Source organism: Myripristis murdjan, chromosome 17 (genome assembly GCF_902150065.1).
Source record: "Myripristis murdjan chromosome 17, fMyrMur1.1, whole genome shotgun sequence".
NCBI classification, from domain to species: Eukaryota; Metazoa; Chordata; class Actinopteri; order Holocentriformes; family Holocentridae; genus Myripristis; species Myripristis murdjan.
The window spans coordinates 20801869-20822021 of record NC_043996.1 but is presented as its reverse complement, the minus strand read 5'-3'; the positions used below and the strand labels follow the sequence as shown (position 1 = coordinate 20822021).

At 41.9% G+C, this 20153-nt stretch overlaps 1 protein-coding gene across 2 annotated transcripts; it reads right to left on the bottom strand.

Annotated features, from left to right (window-relative positions):
• Positions 1 to 801: 801 nt before the first annotated feature.
• On the bottom strand, positions 802 to 20153 carry dspa (desmoplakin a). 2 transcript variants are annotated; one of them, XM_030074408.1, is made up of 24 exons: positions 19778 to 20153; positions 18145 to 18229; positions 17784 to 17902; positions 17285 to 17423; positions 15424 to 15549; positions 14517 to 14576; positions 14247 to 14414; positions 13368 to 13472; positions 13152 to 13247; positions 12922 to 13044; positions 12454 to 12606; positions 12130 to 12284; positions 11612 to 11738; positions 10556 to 10742; positions 10151 to 10392; positions 9453 to 9634; positions 9080 to 9218; positions 8697 to 8890; positions 8312 to 8474; positions 7777 to 7860; positions 7510 to 7617; positions 7113 to 7211; positions 5065 to 6861; positions 802 to 4583 (listed from the first exon to the last, which is right to left on the bottom strand). In XM_030074408.1, exons 1-24 carry the CDS (start codon positions 20044 to 20046, stop codon positions 1365 to 1367), a joined length of 8139 nt encoding a protein of 2712 aa, XP_029930268.1. In that variant the 5' UTR covers positions 20047 to 20153; the 3' UTR covers positions 802 to 1364. The 2 variants fall into 2 exon arrangements, with proteins under 2 accessions (XP_029930268.1, XP_029930269.1); XM_030074409.1 differs by having other exon boundaries at positions 6364 to 6861.

The following is a 20153-nucleotide window of genomic DNA, read 5'->3' as shown; positions in this document are numbered from 1 at the left end:
ACATACAAGCGTGACCTAAAACTAAAAATGAGTAAACATGTAATATGAGCATGGTAAGGCATTGTAAGACCTGGCCCTGGGTAACCGCCTCGGTAAATTTAACCACTGGCTTTTCAGTATTCCAGACTGCTATTGTGTGGTGGCGCAACGGTACATTGATAAATGATGGCCTATCGTTCGGCATGCAGTTTGCCAAAAGGGAACAGTAGAGTTGGGTTACATAACTGCTGTTTGTTTGTTTGGGCCAGACATACACTGTTGAAGAGGATCTTGCTTAATAATTTACTCTGTCCAAACCTTGTCATTGTTTTAAGACCGATGGCTCCTTTGACTATCTACATTATGTTGGTTACTATTGTCAAGTCCTTGTCGGACAGCGTCAACTGACCATGAAGTTAGCTTATCTCGAAAACTGCCTTGGCCACTGGTGAAATTAACAGTGACACCACTTTGTAGAAATTACTCTTCTGTGTTAATAAAGACAGACAATTGTTTCAGGTCGACATGGTAGTTTCTTTAGCTGAATGCAAATTAACATTAGAGTCCTGTATTGTGCTCTTGCAACAGAAACAATACCTTTCGGTGTTTATTATGACTGCCAAGCAGGAGAACAAATCAAATGTTTCCTCTGATGAATATGTGATGATTGGGAAGCCTCCCCCTCTGTTTAGACAGGCGAGATTAACATGGCGATTATCGCCATCTACAGGTAAGAACTGACATTGCTTTTTGATATAAGACTTCATGCAGTTGGCCCTGTGCATAACTGAGTTCTTTAAAGGACCCTAAAAAATAACAATGTTGTTGTTAAGAAAACTTTATTCGTTTTTCATCAAATGTGCAGAGCATTTATTTGATAGTAATGCATTTTCATAGTGGATCATTGCTGTCAGGTCAGTATTTTTATGCAAAACATCAGCACTTGCAATTAACAAAGCACAAGAAAGAATGCTACAAAACATCAGCCAAACTTCAATTACCTTAGAAATACAAAAATGTAAAATGAACTGTGGGTTATGTGGAGGATGATATCAACAAGCATGTTAAAAATAAAAGATACATTTTAAAGTGTTACATTATAATTTTCTATGAAAATGAATTACATTCACCTTTTATGCATGACAACATGACTTATATTCTGCATAAAAACTCAAAATAACCCAAAATTTAAAACACACAAAGCAGTTAAATGAATTCAGAATTAATGATAAAAGTTTTTCCAATTCAAAATTGTTACATTTATGTGACCTTTATTCCCATCACTTAGCAGAAAAATCTTTGAAGAACACGCTTGCATTGCATAGAACTGCTAATAAACCCCTAGTCTAAATCCTTTTGTTGTTGTTGATGATGATGTTTTTGTATTAAGAGAGAGTGTTAGAGCTGTAAGTGGAGGTGGATGAAATTGTATAGCTGTAAGAAGAGGTGTAATCAACACTGCCTCTACGGGACCCATTTCTGGAGCTCGCCCGAGAACCAGCTCTGGATCCAGAGCGAGAGCCTGGGTTAGAAACATTGTAAGGGCTACTGATTCCCTTGGTGGACATTGAGGAAGCCGGCAGCATCTTCATACCATTACTTTCCTCCACCATACAGCTGTCCATGGCTTCCTTGTAGGAGATCTTCAGTTTTGTCTTGGGACATGTCAGGTTTTTCTGGTAGTTCCGAGTATCCTGAAGCTTCTGTGCTCCTCGTCCATCTAGCCAACCTCTGCGAATGGCCTCTTCGATGGTGACATGATCCCCAGTGCCAGGCTCTACCAGACCACCTGTCAGGTACTGAAACTCCAAAAATCTCTGACCAGCCTCATAAGGCAGCCATTTCTCTTTTACTGCCTCTGCTGCTGACATCTTTCTCTTAGTCTTTACATCCTCAAACCCCATATAGGCTTTCTGGGCTGGTTTCAGTTTTGAGGCCATGTCTTGTTCAATGAGGCTCTGATGGACGGCATCCTGCAGAGACAGTTTTTCTCCAGTGGCTGGGTTGATAATGCCCCCTGTGCATGCCTGGGCCTCTAGCAATCTCTGTGCTGTAATAGTATCAACTATGCCTCTTCTGTGCCCTTCTGTGATGGTAATCTTCTCCAGGGTCTCTGTGTCAAAGATGGCTCCCACAGGGCTTTGATCATCAAACATCTCAGCTGGAGAGAGGGTGATAGAAATACTGTCGAAGCGTTTACGAACAGTTGGGGAGGATGGGGTAGCCTGGATAGGGCTGCTACAGGTGAGCACATCATCAACATTACCGGCTGTGATGGTCATCTCAGTGCTGGCTTTGCTGGTAATGAGGTCAGCAAACTGGGTCAGGGTTAGGGTTCCAGCACGGTACTGTTCAAAAGACTTTTGATCAATCATACCACGTTCTAGGCAGTCCTGGATGTCATACTGGATTCCTGTTTTCCTATCCACCACCACCAAGCGTGCAGAGCCATCTGACCCCTTGACAGTTATTTCTTCCCACTCACACTCCTGCTCTGACAAGTCCAGAAAGGTGTCATAGTCAATTAGCTCCCGGTGATAGGCCTCCCGCACTGACATCTCCAGCCCAGTGTCCGGATCAACAATCACCACTCTTCTCTTGCGAAGAACATTTGTGCGGCTCTGCTCAGATTTTTGGGGCTTATTCTTGTCTATCAGTGGCAGAAGCACTAGGCCTGTTCTGGCATCTTTGATACATCTGTCTTTCAGCTGAAGATATGTCAGGTTCTCCTTGGTGTTTGGGTCAAAGAACCCCTTGGTGTCATCTCCTTCATATGTTAGGATCTCATTCATCTCCTCATCAAAATACCCCCTTTTATAGGCAACATCAACATCAATACGGTGACTTTCTTTGGGGTCAATAATCCCACCACTGGCAATTTGGGCCTCCAGCAGACGGATGCCATGGCCTTTCTCAATTAGATCTTTCTCAATGGCTTGGAAAAGGGAGATTGTCTTTCCAGTGGATGGGTCTGTGTATCCAGTAACTGCTTTCTCTGCAGACAACAACTTATTTTTAAACTCTTTACCTATAAGGGCTCTCTTTGAAGCCTCCTCCACTGTCAGGAAGACATTATTGACTGGATCAATCATGAAACCAGAAGCAGCTTGAGCCTCAAGAAGCTCCAGGGTGGTTCCTCTCATGAGAAGACCTTCCTTCATTGCCTGATAGAAGGGCAGGATTCGGTCATTGGCCTCATCATAGATCCCTGCAATACAGGTTGATCCATACAGGTAGGACTTGAGCTTGTCCTCAATATCTCTGCTAGTGAGCTTGCCCTGATTAAGCTTCTGCAAGTCAGTTTCATCCAGCAGCTTGGCATCAAAGAGCTCTGTGACAGAGACTTCACCACGGAGGCCCTTAACTGTCATGGGCTTTTCTGGGCCAGGGAGCAGCAGCAAGCCAGAGATGGGGTCCACTTTACACTTAACCTTAAGGTCAGTATAGCTTATCTTCTCTCCTGTGGCTGGATCAAGGTAACAGGTGGGTTTCTTGTTCAAAGCCCTGTAGAGCTCCTCATCAATAAGGTTACGGTCCAAGGCCAAGTCTTTAGGCAGGAATACACTCAGAACAGGGTCCAAGATGCCTCCAACAGACTCTTGAGCCTGGAGCAAACGGATGGTTTTCTCCTTGTCTATCCGACCCTGTTTACAAGCCTGACCTACAGATAACAATTTGCCAGTGTATGGATCTTTGAAGCCTGTGCTAGCTGCCTCAGCCATCACCAAGGTGTCTCTGTCTTCTGTGTCTACTATACCTCTGGAACAAGCAGTATCCACAGGCATCTTTTCATTGAATGTTGGGTCCACAATGTAGCCTGTGGCAGCTTGGGCTTCCAGTAGCATGAGGGCACTGTCTGGGCTGAGCAGGTTCTTATTTTTGGCTTCAGTGAAAGGCATTTTACCCTGGGACCCACTTGTCATGCCAGAAATGATACCAGTACCCTTAAGACTGAGCTGGATGTCCACAGCGACCTCATCCACAGTCTTCTTTCCCTTTAAGAGCTGGTCTAGGGTGGTTTTACTGATTATACCGCAGTCACACAGCTGGTGGGCTGTTACTTTGCGGCGCACCCCATCAAATAATAGCTTGGAAGGATCTACTGTGGGGATTTTCTCATCTGTCTGGGTGTGCTTGCTCAGAGTGCTAGCTCTCTCCAGCAATCTCTTTATCTCTCTTTCCAGAGCATCTTTCTTAAGAATCAACTCTGACACCTCCTTCTCAGAGCTCAGAAGCCGGCTCTTGTATCTCTCCTCAACACTCCTCAGCTCCCTCATAAGCCTTTCCACCTCACTCTTCAGGGAGCTCCTCTCTCGGTCAGCCTTATCCCTATCTGAGTCAGACTGCCTCATCTGGCTCTCTTTCAGCTCATATTGACTCTTAATATATGCAAGATCCTTGCGAATGGTATTGTTCTCATCCTGAAGGCGCTGTTTGTTGCGCAACTCTGCCTCTAGTGAAAGCTTGATGCGGCTGAGCTCCTCTTCTAGACGTTGCTGGCGGGCCTTGTCCTGCTCCAACAGTTTGAGCTTGGCCAGTAAACTGTCCTTCTGTTGCAGCACCTCAGTGTATTGGCTTTGGGACTCATGCACCATTATGGAAGTCTGGGGAAACAAAAGACATCACATTGTTACATGTAAACATATGTAACAACATTTAATGAGCAAAAAACCCACATAAATTGACAAATGAGTCTGATGAAGGCTGCTATGTCTTTGTTTAGGCGTATAGGTTAAACCCTCAACAAAATTTTTAATTGTCAACAATACCAACATGATTTGTAATGCCACAAGCCACGCCTGTCTGGATAGCAGATATTATTATAGCATATGCAGGCTCAGTTATATTATGTCTAAAGTGCAGCAATGAATGAAATGCGTACTGTTATGAAAGCATGCAAGCAAATGAAGCATCTCATGCAAAACCCTTAAAATGAAGGTCAGTTCCTAAACAGTGACATCTAAAATCATAAGACCACCATCAAACTGATTTCAGTTTTAAATGAATAAAAATGATTCATGCAAAGGTAAGAATGCAAATTAGCTGCATTATGTGGAGCGGATCCCTCACAGCAATCAAAAATACCTCAATGGATTGCTTTTGGATTTTGTCTATTTCCAACTTAAGCTTTTCTCTCTCCTTGGTCACGTCACTGATGAGAGCTTGGAGTTCCAGTGTCCTCTTGTTGCTGCTCTGGAGTTGCTCATGTAAGGCTGAGATCTGAGAAGCACTTTCTTCATCTGTACTGTCCTTGCTCAGCTTTAGCTCATCTCTCTCCTGCCTAACTGCCCTAAGCTCCTCTTCCAACCTCAGTCTCTCCTTTGTCAGGTTCTGTGTCAGACTCTGCAGCTTCTCAATCTCCGTCGTGTTTTCATTAAGCAAACGGCTCTTTTCTTCAATGGTCTTATAAAGACTCTCATTACGGAGGTTGACCTCACGGACCCGGGCCTGTTCCTGCAGTAGTTGTTGTTTTAGTGTCTTCAGCTCAGTTGTCACCTGGGTCAGCTGGTCCATGGTGACCTTGTGATCCTTCATGCTCTTGTCAAGGGCCTCTTGGAGGGCCCGGAGATCATGCTCATACTTCCTTCCCGAGGTGGATACTTCTTCCTGCATTGCTTTGAGGGTGTTAATGGTGCTTGTGTGCTCTCTGCAGGTATGTGTCATCCTCTCCAGCTCAGCTTCCATTCTTTTCCTACGTGTGAACTCCTCTTGGTTTGCCTTCTTCTGCTTCTCCAATTCTACTTCCATGCCATCCAGAGAGCACTGCAATTCCCTGATACGGCTCTGTAACCTGGCAGAACTCTGCTCAGCCCTGGTCTTCTCACTAGTCTGTTTCTCCAGCTCCATTCGGGTGATGTGAATCTCCTTATTGATTGACTCCACATAGGTGGTGTTTTTTGTCTGCAGCTCTGTCTGAGCCTGTTTCAGGCGACTAATTTCCACCTCCAAAGCTCTCCTCTTCTTCCCTTCCTCCTCCAGATTGTGTGTAAGCAGGCTGATCTGCCTGGACTTCTCCTCATTGTTCTTTGCAGTCTCCTTCAGTCTGAGCTCATTCTCTCCTCTCTGATGTACTAGGGTTCTCAACTGCACCTCCAACTCACTACGTCTTCTAGTCTCTTCTGTCACTGAGGCCCTCTGCTGCTGGGCCTCCTCCTCTGCCCTGCTCCTGTGTTCTTCCATGTGGGCTATGGACAGCTTCAGTCTCCTCAGCTCCTCCTCTAGGTCTTTCTTTTCAGCAGTGAGTCTGTCACAGTGCAATTTCAGCTCTGCTGTGTCTTCATCTCTCTGCTGTGAGACCTTCAGGACAGAAGCCTTGGTAACATGGATCTCTGTCTCGTATGTCTGTTTAAGTTGATTTATCTCCTGGCTGCTTTGTGCTCTTACCTTTGAGATCTCTGACTGGAGCCCTTGTCGACGTGTTGACTCTTCCTCTAGCAGTATCTTAAGCCTGTCCAGTTCAAGCTGCTTGTCCTTCACAGACTTCTCTAAATCAATCTTTGCCCAGCTGAGCTCTTCCAGTTCTTTCTGTCTGCGCCGAACAGCTGCCTCATACTCTTCTTGTTGACTGGCATAGCGTTCCTCAGCCAGCTTTCTCTTCCTCTTTTCTTCATCTAGCTGGTATGTAATGCGGGACAACTTGTCATTAAGATCTTTCAGCTGATTGGTTGTGCTGTCAAGGCTCTCCCTAGTAGCATTAGCTTGAAATGCTGTGGTTCTTTTCACTTCTTCCATAGAAATAAGCTGCTCTTTTGACTGAGTGAGCTCTAGCTTGTATCGGGCAAGAGCATCCTCAAGAGACTGGTTCTTCTGGTTACGATCCTGGATATCTTCTTTCAGACGCCTCAGTTCCTCCTCAAGCATCTCAATCCTGGTGTTCCTGATCTAAAGAAAGCAATGAAACATACAAAGTTAAGAAGGTTCTCAGGTATTTTATGTCATTTACTTTCATATTTTCAAGACATATTTGTTAATTCATTCAATTATGTACATTAGTATCAAAGATGAAACACATTCCATTATACATTTTTTTATGTATGCTGTTCTTATTTCACCCACTAAATATAATACTAGTATAAATAGTTTAAATATAACATAGCATGTCTTTTAGTGGATAGCACAATCCCAGTGCTTACCTTCAGATCTTCCATGTTCTTTAGCATTTCCCCAAGGAACTTGTAGTAGTCACTGGAACGGGTAAGCAGCTCAATGTAGCGAGACTGGAGGTCAGCCGCCTAATGAAGTTTGAATTAGTAAATGAATACTGAAGCCAAAAGATGTGATATTAATTGCATAATGACTAAGATGCTTTGAGGATAACGTGCAATAAAAGAATGAATCATTAAGTTGATGGTATTACATTAACTTAATATCCTGAGCAAATAGAGTTTAATTCAATTGCTCTGAATAACTAACAGGAGATGAACACACAATAATTACTCAAGGGTATAACACCAGGTATAATTTCATTAAACCTCATTGCTGAGCTACACTGCAAATTGCTATAGTGTTATGGAGAGGCAGAGCTCCTACCTCTTGTCTGACCACAGTAGCAGGGGACTGCAGCATGGTTCTTTTGATAGGAATATTAAGCAGAGTCTCCAGGCCTGCACTGTAGGAGGCCAGCTGCAACTCATAGTCCTGAAAAAAAAAAAAAAACAGCACAATATGCATTAATGTTTCTGTAATTGTATATTTTTTTAATTGATTGTGTCTATGTGCCTGCTAACATATATGACAATGTTTTATCCTGACAGTATAATGAAACTGTTCACAATAAGTGACTTTTTTGACACCAACCTTTATAGATGCAGCACAGGTGTCTGCATCCTTCTGCACATCCTCCACTTTCTCCTTCTTTCCCTTGATTTCAGTATGGAGTGCCTGTCCATAGAGTAGAGGGCCATTAAATCCACTGATACTGATTTATTTATAAGCAATTCTAAAACAGCAATTACTTGGAATGGAGTGGAATTATACTGACATTAAAGGTTGTTTTCTTAAGTTTTTAGAAACGTTCCTGAGTGCTGTCCTGAAGTTTTAAGATTATTTTTGAGTCACTAGCTCTCAAGATAAATATATTTCTCCTTTCTTCATAAATATTTGACTGTTAAGAAAATGTTTTTGACCCATCTCTGCTTAGGTGTTAGGACTGTTTTTTGATGATTTTGAGCGCTAATGAATCAAACAGAAAATATTTGGTTGTGAAAAAAAAAACAACAAGATTTTCCTGGAAAAAAAAAAATCTTATATGCACTAAAGAGTAAATTGTGGCTATTCTCACATTTGGGCATATTTTTCTCTGTTAAGCTGATTTAAATAAGGAAATACATGCCTTCTGTTGGCTGAGGTGATCCATGAGAGTTTGAATGTCACTGAGCTTCACCGTCTGTAGGCTGTCCTGACGCTTCCTGGCATTGTCTATCCACTCTTCCAGGGAAGTGCTGCTCTGCTGATAATGTCTCAGCTGCTTCTCCTGCTTTTCCAGATCCCACACTCTAGGGGGGAAAGAGTGGGATGAAGAGGAAAAGGATTGAAGGATATTTTTAGTATTGTTACTGGAATACAGTAGATACGTACTGTAGGTATAAAGATGGAGATATCAGTGATGAGATATTAAAGAAATCATTGAGGTTCACTCTACATTTGTATGTGTGTGTGTGTGTGTGCGTGTGTGTGTGTGTGTGTGTGTGTGTGTGTATGTGTGTAGATCATTTTACCTGCTATCAATCTGAGTTTGGATGCGACGCCAGCGGTCAGACAACTGACCAACCAGGTCCGAGTATTTGGACAAATCCACATCACACTTGTGGAAAGAGTTGGCGATCTGACCATTCCAATGAACAGCTTTGGCCAGGTCGGACTCCATTGCTGTCAGCAGGTCTCTCTTTTGCTCCAGATCAGTCTTCATTTGCTGCAAAACCGATAGAGAAAACTGATAAATCTACACACTTCCAACAATATCCATACAACACCTAATTAATAATTACTTAATCTTAAATCAGTTTGTTACTGTACTACACGGTTTCACATATGTATTTAAGCCTGCTGATGACATAGCCAGAGAATACTGCATGAAATGCATATGGAAAGTGTGACAGACCTTTAATGTGCTCCGATAGTTTTCCACCTCACGGAGGTCCAAAGAGGTGGTGTCCTTCTCTGTAAGCCGGGCTTCATGCACTTTGATGACATCCTCAGCATTGAGGAGGCTCTGGATCAAGGCTTTTAGGGCTGACAGTCTGTGATCAAGAAACACAATAATTACATTAAATACTGATCTTCCACATGACAGTCATTACTGAGAAAGAGTAAGAAGTGATCTTATACGACAAAACCTGCAAAGCTGTACATTGCCACAAGCTGAGATACACTAGGACAAAATGTTACATTAACACATGTATTGCCTAAAATGCCAAGGGAACATTAGGTAAATGTTAAGTACACAGGTGATGAGATTATACTACATATTCTACCTCTGAAGGTAAGCTGAGGAGAGACCCTGCAGGTCAGCAAGTTTTTGGTTGATGAGGTCCAGTTCAGAGCGGAGGAACTTGGCTTGCTCGGAGTCTGCAGGGACCCCTTCCAGCTGCTTCAAAATCCTCTCCCTCAGGCGCAGGTACTCATCATGGACAGAGTCTAAATCCTGGTGGACAACCTGCACAGTAATATCATGTAAAATTATTAAGGTAAATTTTGCATAATCGCCCTTCACTAGTGAAACCGTAAATGAAAAGGAAATTTAAAAGGTCTTCTATTGTACTTTTAACAATTGTGTTGTTACTAATAAGAGAAAGTTGGAACCAGAATTATTAAGTTGGCCTGTTTGCTCAGTTACTAATTCAACACTGGTTCTGTGTAAAGGAGTAATTCTGGTCTTGGTGAATTTTAAGCCAGTTTTCTTTTTATTCTCTTTCATGAGATTACTGTTGTGTTTGTTTGTTTTTTGTAACCAAACATTTTTATGTATGCATATTTTCTATATTTCTGCATAAATGGGTATCTAAGTGGTTAAAAAACAAGTTTTTTTGATCAGGTTGGGAAAAAAAAGCAAAAGTCATAGCATGTAAGAATCTACCTGAACCTTTAGAGCAGAAAGAGGACACGCTGGAGAACGCTGGAAAACTTAAACTCAAAAAAATGCAGAAATGATTCTTTAAGAGCAGTTACTCACATGCAGCTTCTGGAGGTGCTCTGAGCACTCGTGCAAACTGTTGTCGCCCAGAGAGATGTGGAGATGATTAGTGAGACCAGACTCGACCAGCTCCAGCCTGCGTCGGAGGGCGTGCAGGCCATTAAGCAGGGTAAGGTTAATGACAGGACTGGGTGCGGGAGTCTTGATGATGGTAGTCTTCGTAGTTTTGGAGGTTTCAGCTTTGACAGGCTCCTGTTTAGGGGGCTCAGTCAGTTTGGCAGCTATTGATGAAATGAAGGATAATTAGATTAGGAGGTTAGGAATCAAATATTATATAAAACTTTTTTTGCTTCTTAATTTGATTCAAAAACAGTTCATCTTTTATACTTCACTCTTACTCAGTGAATCCATCCATGAATGACTGAGGAGCCATGTTATACTCACTGTAAGCAGGCAGCTGGATAACCAGGGTATCATAGTGGTTCTGGGCTCCAGCAAACTGGCCCTGGATGGTTTGCTTGTCCTCTTCTCCAAACAGCTCAGAGCCTTGACTACTGCGCAGAAACTCTTGATAGTGAGTCTCCAGCCTTTTGATGATACTGCGGTATTCCTCAGGACGCATCTTGGACAGCTACAGTGACATGAGAATAGAGTGGGGTCACGTTATAGGGCAGAGACATATGGTGAGCATGAAAAAGCAGAAACCTTGTTCGGTCAGGCAATTTTCCAGAGAAGATATAAAAATATTAAAAAAAAATTCTAATTCAACTCTGCATCTAATATGAAAACATAAGCTGTGAAAAGGGCTGGGTAGTAACATGTTTCAAGTAATGCAAATGAGTAAATGAGTAAAATTTACGACAAACAATTTTTTTTTGTGGATTATTCTTACTCTTACTCAAGTATTTTTTTTTTTTTTAATCAGTATTCTACTATTTTCCTTTTTACATTTGACCAAATAGGTGGCATTACAACTGTATCTCCCTTTGTGTTGGTTTTGAGAAAGCTGATAATTTGAGCTGACAGGCACAAATAGCTCTGCAGCTGTGCAGTCATCATGACAGAACAAGTGATTAATGAAGAGGGGAGCACAGCAGTCAGCTTCAAGTCAAGCTGGTCAGCTAGCAAGCAGCAATGGAAGGTCAAATGACTGAATCAGCGGCTTTGGAAAACCACCCTTGACAGTCTATGCACAGTCGGTACACCAAATAAAAATGCTGTTAAACTGATCATTTTTTAATCACAGTTCTTTATTTTATCACATGACGTGATCATGAACTAAACTAAATTTTAATTAGTACTCACTACTTTGAAAAAAAAATTGTAGCGAATACTCTTTTACTCTTAATTCAGCAGTTTTCTTCCAGGATAATTTTTGAGTACATTTTTGGATGAGCATCTGTACTCTTACTCAAGCAGAATTATTCTGTATCAGTTGCAAGCATTTTAATAAGTAAATGCAATAATGTATGACACACTGCTGTCTTTGTGATAACTTACCATAGTGAGAGTGAGTGAGTTGATGTAATTGATGTCTTTGACACAATATTGCCAGGAGATCAGGCTCTTGATGTTGATGTAGAGCTGGTTCCAGATGCTCATGATTGCTTCGTAATACTGCTCGTTCCTGGGAATAGTACAAGTCATCAGTCATTCTGGGAGCAGCCACTACGTCTCATTTTGACTTTCTATTGTCTTGGTGTTGGCTGACAATTCTAGAGGAACCAGACTAGACTGAATGTCTAGACAGTAAAGCTGTATGTGGGCATATGTGTGTATGTGTGCATGTGGGGTGTGTGTGTCTATTTAATTATGAATGATTTATGTGTTATATAATATCATAAAATAAAATATCAACATCAACATTCCATTTCAAAATGATGTGATATCTGTTTGACGACAGATGCACTGCTCTGCCCTTACCGAAACAAACATCTGCACAGGATTTCCATAATGACCTACATTTCCTCTATGTTTTCCCTAACAAATCATTCCCCCATTTACTGAGCGCATCTTACTTGTTGGCAAGGCCGATGCTGAGTGGGTTTGGTGGGGGGATAAGCAGACACACAGAGGGAATCAGCATGTCCAGGCCTCCAGGTCCTGTCACAAGCCACTTGCTACGCTGGGAGTTGTCCTTCAGGATGCCCTCATTCCCTTTCAGAATCCCTTTCTGAGGCACAAACACACAGAAGAAACAACAAAATTATATTTTTGATCTTTCTCTTCACACCATATGTCTGTGTGTGTATATCTGCGCATGTATGTAATTTAGTCTCTTTGAGATGTGTGTATGTGTTTATATGCATGTATGTGTGCATGTGCATGTGTGTGTATCTGACCTGGTCTTGTTTAAAGTCACACAAAGCCTGCACTACGACAGTGCTGCTGGTCTTCTCTTCAGGGTTGCGAGGTTTCAGTCTGACAATAGCCTTGGACTTGTTGACCAGACTTTGTACCTGCGCCTTGTTCTCCATGATTCTCTCCTTCTCTCTCTGTAAACACAAATATTATTGGTTCTGATGAGGGCCACTGTAACACTGAACTACTCCAAGAAGGCACAGTATGAAATATTCCTTTCTGATTATTCAAAATTCAGACATAACATATCCACAGGGTGTACTATGGAAATGCAGACACGCAACAGCATTCCAATCATTTCTGCACGCCAGGTTAATTACTCCAAAAAACTGGCTTGACCACTTTACCGGACATGCAAATTTTTTTTAGGAAAAGTGCTATTCAAAAATGTTTAAGTGTTAATTTAACAGGTGCAGGAACATGCATTAGACCTAAGAGTATTGTGATACCTCCAAGTTTTTGAGGAGTTCAGTGAGGCTTTCCAGTGGGGTGTTCTTGTCACACGCGAAGCTACGGATGTTCTCATGTTCCTTCTGCAGCTTCCCATAGGTTTCATTGGCCTCCTTGAAAAACTGGAGATGAAAACAAAAAGATGTGACAAATACAGTAGCATCAATGTGTGTGTGTGTGTGTGTGTGTGTGTGACTGAGAGAGATAAAGACAAAGAATTTGTATTTACCTGGCTGTAGGCAGCATTTTCCTTCAGGTGAATGTGGATACACTTGGTTATCTGCAACAGCCAGCTCCACTGGGTCTGCAAGGTATCCATGTAGGCCTAAGGCAGCAGACACAGTCATCAGTACAAAAGCTCATTATACCTCACCAAGTTAGTCAGCTGCTGCCATATTTGAATATTATACAAATTAAGATAGTCTGTCTGCTAGAGAAAGCTCACCTCAATTTTGTCTGAGGCAGGATGATTGTTGTTCAGAAGGCCATCTACTTTCACTTTCAGCTTGTTTAGCTCCTTCTCCTTCTCCTCCAGGTCCCTCATCAGCCTCTACATGGACAATAGAAAGTAAGAGAGGCTTAGCGGTAGGGGGCAGGGTGGTTTGGCCCTACCTATCTCTCTCTCTCTCTCAAAAAATAAATAAATAAATAAATAAATAATAAAAACAAACAAAAAAATAAATAAATAAAATAACGCCACTCCTCAGGAGGCAGGGGGGGCTTCCTTTTACTGCCGTCTCGCCCTGCTCCCACTGGGGCCTCCAGCCGTGCTACTTGGGGCCTGGTGGGGGGGCCTCTTGCTCGCTTCCCTGATGCCCCGGTCTGGCCTCATCCCTCATTGCAATATATATTATCAATTATTATTTTTTTACTTTATTTATTTATTTATTTTCATTATATTATCTATACCATATTGGACACAATAATACCATAACCTCACTCACACACACACACACACACACACACACACACACAGACACCTATATATATATACCATTGCAACTTTATGTTGTTATCTGTTGTGGCTTGTACTGTATGTTCACCATCTGTACTTTATGTTCACTTGGTGTAATTTATTTGTCCCCTATGTCACCTTGTCTGTTGTCACTTAATTTCACCAATAACAAAAAAAAAAGAGAGGCGTAGTGCTCACAGATGTGTATATTCACATTTTAACTAAGGTTTTCATAGCCAAACAAAACAAAACAAAACAAACAAACAAACAAACAAACAAAAAAAAAAAACAATAACATCATATTTTCAACTGGAGCCAAACCACAGACTCTATCTGTTTAAAAGGAACAGTTCGGCCTGAGATCCTTACTGAGTAGCTCTCCTGCTTCTTGGGGATGTACTGGTCAATGTTCTTGTCTCCCCAGTCAAAGATAAGCTCCTCTTCCTCTCTCTCGTTCACCCACATGATGCCGCGAGAGATCTCCTCGATGATGTTCTGAAGCTCACGCAGCTGACTCACACGGCTGTGGGACAATTTCTGAGGTAAAAACAAAGGAAATGAATGATGCCAGTAATGCTTAAACAACAGCAATAATGTTCTCTAAATATTTTTTCATTGTTTTGTAGAGTTTGGTCCTACCTGCAGGCTATCCCATTCTTGTTCCAAAGCATGGAGGGCGGGCTTGTCACCCCTCATGTTCTAGAGAAAAGATGTTTTTTATGTTCAGTTTGCATTGAATAAATATCACCGTGACATAATATTGGACTTATGCACACATAATTCATTGCCAGTCATGGTGTTACATAAAACAGGCAACCCACACAATTTAGCAATTAAAGGATTAGTGTGTAGGATTTTAATTGAGCGAAAGACAGAAATAGCATATAATCTTCATAAACATGCTTGTTATTAGTGCACAAAAAACAGAAATGAGGATTCTTGGTGTTTTCATAAAGTTTGAATAAGTTGTTTTATCTACATAAGTGCAGTCCAGGTAGTATGTGGGCTGAGGAAATCACTAACGATGACCAAAAGTTTTCAGAGGTTCTCTGAACGTTGTTCCCATTCCCAGTTGGAGGGGGTAGGGAGTTCAAATGGTCATGTTTACCTATTTTCCAGCAGTGTTTTGCATCTTCCAGTACATGTTTATGGTCTGCAAAAGCGTGTTCCACAAATTCTGAGGGTTAAAGTACTTCTCTGGGGCCGAACTAATAATAAAAATCAATATTTAAACAGTTTGCGCCTGCTTTCCTGTCTGATTTCTGACCAGAGGTGGCTGTACTGCCAACTACGTCTACCAATAGGCTTTGTATGTATATCAAAAGTTAAGCATGGAGCCATCTTTAAACATCAGAGAGGAACGCATTCTGCTGTGTAACCATTAGAGCCCACTAAATCCGACTCATTGCTCCTTAAAGGGCATACATCTTCAGTTTGAACGAATCTAAGATTGTTCTCAAAGGACCAACTATACAGAGCCTGAAAACAAAGACAAAGGGGCCAGAGTGATTCAATAATAACATAAAAAAGTCAAAATATCCCTTACCAATTCATCCCTGGCATGGTCCACTTCCGGGCTCCTTTGGATTGTGCTGTGGTATTTGTTGTGATTTATGATCTGTTGTTCAATGGTGGCTGAGTCGTCCCCCCATGGAGCTGTCTCAATCAGACGCTAGATGACACAGAGTAAACACTTATTATCATGTTACTGAAAACAAATACTTGTGACACATAATTATGCTGCCAAAATCAGCTTGCGGGGAATATACATTGTATGGTACATGATTAGAAGAAAAGATATAAGGTTACATAAACATAAACCGTATTTGAGGTAAACAACAGATACAATTTCATCAGATATTCTACTGTTAAAGTGCCGAGTGGAGGACAAACCAACTGAATCTTTCCTACATACCTTAGGCTTTTAAATAACACCCAGCAGAGTAGCACTTAAGTTCTCTTATATGCAAGTTTATTGTCGTGTAACTTTGTTTTGCCTGTCCTGTTATTACTGTATGTCTTACTGTGTATGTATTTATGCAAGCAGCTTGACTTGCTTTGGTCCACAAAGAATTTCTCTTCGGGGACACTAAAGTTTATTGTATTGAATTGGGTTGTGTTGTTTTCTACTGTATTCCATACATGCTGTAGTGATTTTAAATCTACATCTTTCCCCCCTTTGTCCTCTAGGTGTCAGCAGATAATCATTAAGTGAGTCTATTGTCTGTGTCCGTCTCTTAAGCAGGAAACTATTCCAGCTATTCCCCCCTAACCAGAGTTCACAGACCTCAGCTTTGATAAGAGCTCTGCTAGCAAACCACCCTGAGCCAGTCCCTCCTCTGAACTCGCCCTTTTTCTTCCCTCCTCTCTCTCAGGCCTTTTGTTTTCTCACCACTCCCTTCCTACATGATTACTTGACACACACAACATGGCTGTTCGTCGAGTTATGCTGTCAGCAGCAGGGCTAGGGTCTAATGGAGAACGGTCAGCGAGAAAAACAGATACAGTGTGCTGGTCATTTTAGGACATTTGCACAATAGCTCAAAACACAACCGAAACTAACAAGGAGGAGACAAGTAGGTCACCAGGTGTTAAGTTTCCATGTTTGGGGGACTAGGACTTTTAAAAGAAAAAGTGAATAGTATGAACTAAGACTGAGAGAGAACATAAAATGTCTGAGGAGGTGAGCTCATTGAGAACAACATGGGGAACTCTGAATGAAGAAATAAAAGGTTGACGCTTGGAGTGGTGAGAATGAAGAATGAAAGGGTGTGTGCACTTGTTTGGAGATGGGGGGTGGGGTGTAGAGGTTTGGGAGGTAGAGTGAGTACGAGGGCGTTTTCCCAGAGGCACGTAAACTGTCATGTCCCGTAACAACTGAGTCAGTGGTGAGTGTCAGATTTCACACTCCTTCACGTCTTCTCTCATTTTCTTTTGCCTTCTCAGCTTCTTGTTTGACATTAGTGCCACACACACACACACACACACACACAAAAACACACACACACACACCACCACCCCCCACCTCTCAGTATCTCAAATGGCTGAGCTCTTTCTTTCCCTTCCTTTCTCTCTTTCCGTATTGTACCTCGCTTGGCCTCTTTCACCCAGTGGCTCAAGTTCTGGCAGCGTGTCTGACTGGTTTCAATTACAGCTGGTCAGAATATGTGATAAGGTGGGAGCCATGCATCCACTTCTCCCTTCACATACGCAAATGCATACCCTTAGTCATCCGTACAGGCATGCACACACATGCAGACACAACTACTCATACTGTTTTAACCAGTCGGGAACTGCAGGCGATAGAGTCAGTGTCTCATCCAACATGTCGTCATTGAATGCATCAGTCATAACAGCCTTTAAAGGGCAATACTGGTACAGCGCAGTGCCAAGTTTGAAGAGCTCACCTTTTGTTGAGCAATCCAGGCCATGGCCTCGCTATAGCTCCTCCCACCGTCAGAGCCCACGCTGCCTCTGTTCCATCTTTGGGGCACCCCGCCAAGAGACTGCTGGATACTACCTTGCATATGCTGGAGCTGTTCCAAGCTGTTGGGGTGAGCAGAAATGTAAAATACTTTGTGAATCTTCCGAGGGCACATTGCACGCTCATCTTCAAAGGGCTCAAATGCACAACAACAGCTAAATGAAAAACATACACAAAAAGAGTTCCCAGGCTATTTGGGTACATGCAGCTAGCTCATCAGTGTTGCTACCGAGCTGTCTCCCAAGAAGATTGGGATTGTCTATACAGAATCCATAAAAAAAACAGCATATTTTTCCTCATTTATCCCCACCTCTCCATGTGTATCTGGAGGCAGGGTTTTTTCAAATGCATCAACACACTGCACATGCTTTGCACAGGCACACACACACACACACACACATGCACACTACAAGGTGAATTACCTTCTAAAGACATCATTAGGTATGCGCATATGCTGTAGCTCGGCGCCACATCTCCTCAGCTGCTCCATGCTCTCTGCAGCCATACTCATCAACTTCTCCACCTCGAAGGTTGAGCCACCCTATTAATGCCAAACAGAACAGGAAATTAGCACCTGTTACCACTAACAGCAGCATCATACTCTTATAGAGACAACAGACAACATACAGCAACATAGTGTGGTATATGGACTGTCAGCAAAGCCTATCTGTGCTCATACGTCTTTACAAAACTCTGGCTATTCTTATTCTAATTCTTTAACTACGGCTAAATGTGACGACAAACACATCATAGTGGGCAATGTTATCTGTGTGTCACACTTACATTCTGGAGCAGAAACTGCGCTCTCTGCAGGTACTCCTGAGATTGGCCTTTCAGGAACGAAGCTCTGTGCTGAATAGCCTGCACACTACACATAAGAAGACAGAAAATTATGTTCTCGGTTTGTTGAATAGCCTTCAGTAATGTGACATGACTATTACATGAAGACAAAATTTTATACTTCACAAATACAAATCCAGTAGAATATTTTAAGCATTCTGTTCTGCATATATCGGTCACAACTTTTTTTTGGTTTAAGATTTGTGGTAGCTTTTACAAGAGAAATAATAATAGTAAAAAATAATAATTTATTTATGTAGCACTATTCATACACTGACTACAGGATGATATCCTTTACATAAAAATACACATAAAAAGCATGCAGTATAGAAATACAATGAAAGGCAAAGAAATGAGGAAAAATAACAAATTAAAAGTTAAAAAAAGGTTGTAAATAATTGAGTGATAATACAGACGAGAGGAGTTTTGAGCCGTCGGGCTGTGGTTCTGTGGAACACCACCACTTGAGAAACTAAGGGTTCGTGCGGAAGTGTAAACTAGAGAGGAGTCCGAGATACAGTCCAGGAATAAGCCATTAAGTGCTTGGTAAACAGGCCACAGAGCTTTAAAGTCAATTCTGAAAGATGTCAGCTAGTCAGCATATTAAGTAATTACAGCTCAATAAAATCTTTATAAATATAATGCTGCCCCAAAGTGTCAGAGAGGGACACTAGTGGAAAATACAGTTTGCATGTTATCAAGTAGTTTTGAAAGCTTACACATAATCACAGAATTTCAAAGGGCTTCAAACTGCAAGAAAATGTTACGTGATGTGGAATATGGGTGAAATGCCCTTTAATTACAAAATCATATTATTGCATAATTACAATAGCATGTAAAAGCAGGTATTATTAGTATGAGCCTGGGGCGTATCCTATTAGGTGTGGAGACAGAGTCATATCACGACTGACATCATGATGAGGTTTAGTAGTGGGAGGAAAGTCAAGGGGTGTGTACAGTGTATGGAGTTTCTCAAGCATTTCCTCCACTGTGATCCAAGATATTGGGCAATATTGTGTGATGCAGACTAATACATCAATGAGAGTAAATTTGACTTTTGCTTAGTTTTGAGGTCATGACCTGGTGAGGATTTGCATGGACCTTGAATAGGCCAAGCCTCTGCCACAAAGCAAAGAGGAAGAGGGAAAAATAGACTCTAGAGTTATATTTCGTTGTGGTTAAAATGTATTAATATTTCTAGAACATGACTGCAAGGATTTGTAGTGTGCCCGTTTTATATTGGTGACCTTAAAGTGAGCTTATCCGGCGCTACTTTATAATACGAGAATACGAGAAGGTATATGGCAGGCTATATATTATTGAAGACTTTAAATCTTCCAAAACTTTCCTATAAGTAACTTCATTTTGTTGTTTTACTTTAGGTTTTGAATAGTTTTAACATGAGGGAAAAGAAATTGTTATGTACAGGAATACGCAAAGTATTTTTACAGCGCTACATTTTTAACATTAAACGTTTTGTAGCTACTTTTGTAGCACTTTTAGAATTCTTCGACGAAAACACCTGGTATTGTTGCGGACCGCTCATACAGCAACAGGTGATTAAAAAACCCCTTACCTTGTCCCTCCACCTCCACCGCCGACGCCCCCACCCATGCTACCGATGCTCATCTGCATTTTCTGCCCTCCGCCAGCGCCACCGCCACCGTGCGTGGAGGTCCTGGTGTAGGAGTAGGTGTATCCGTCTCCCTGGTATTCCCCTTGGTATCCGTTCCCACCGACAAACACCGGCAAGTCGTTTCTAAAACTCGCACTCGCCAGGTCCGGTCGCGAGTTGCTCCTCTGCCCGAGGGTAGGCAGCTTCGAATGGGAGCCGTACAAACTCATATTGGCTGTCGTTGTGAAGTTTGTTGTAAAGTTGTTTTGTGTTTGTGTTCCTCTGGTCTGCTGCCCCCGAAAAAGAGGACAGACCTTGCGATTCGCCCTCCCCTTCG

Excerpts from the sequence above, each read along its gene's own strand:
- dspa (XM_030074408.1), bottom strand. The coding sequence starts at position 20,046 with ATGAGTTTGTACGGCTCCCATTCGAAGCTGCCTACCCTCGGGCAGAGG. Across the intron at positions 17,903-18,144 it reads CGCAGTTTCTGCTCCAGAAT|GGTGGCTCAACCTTCGAGGT; the intron begins GTAAGTGTGACA and ends TGGCATTAATAG. Across the intron at positions 12,285-12,453 it reads GTGACTTTAAACAAGACCAG|AAAGGGATTCTGAAAGGGAA; the intron begins GTCAGATACACA and ends TTTGTGCCTCAG.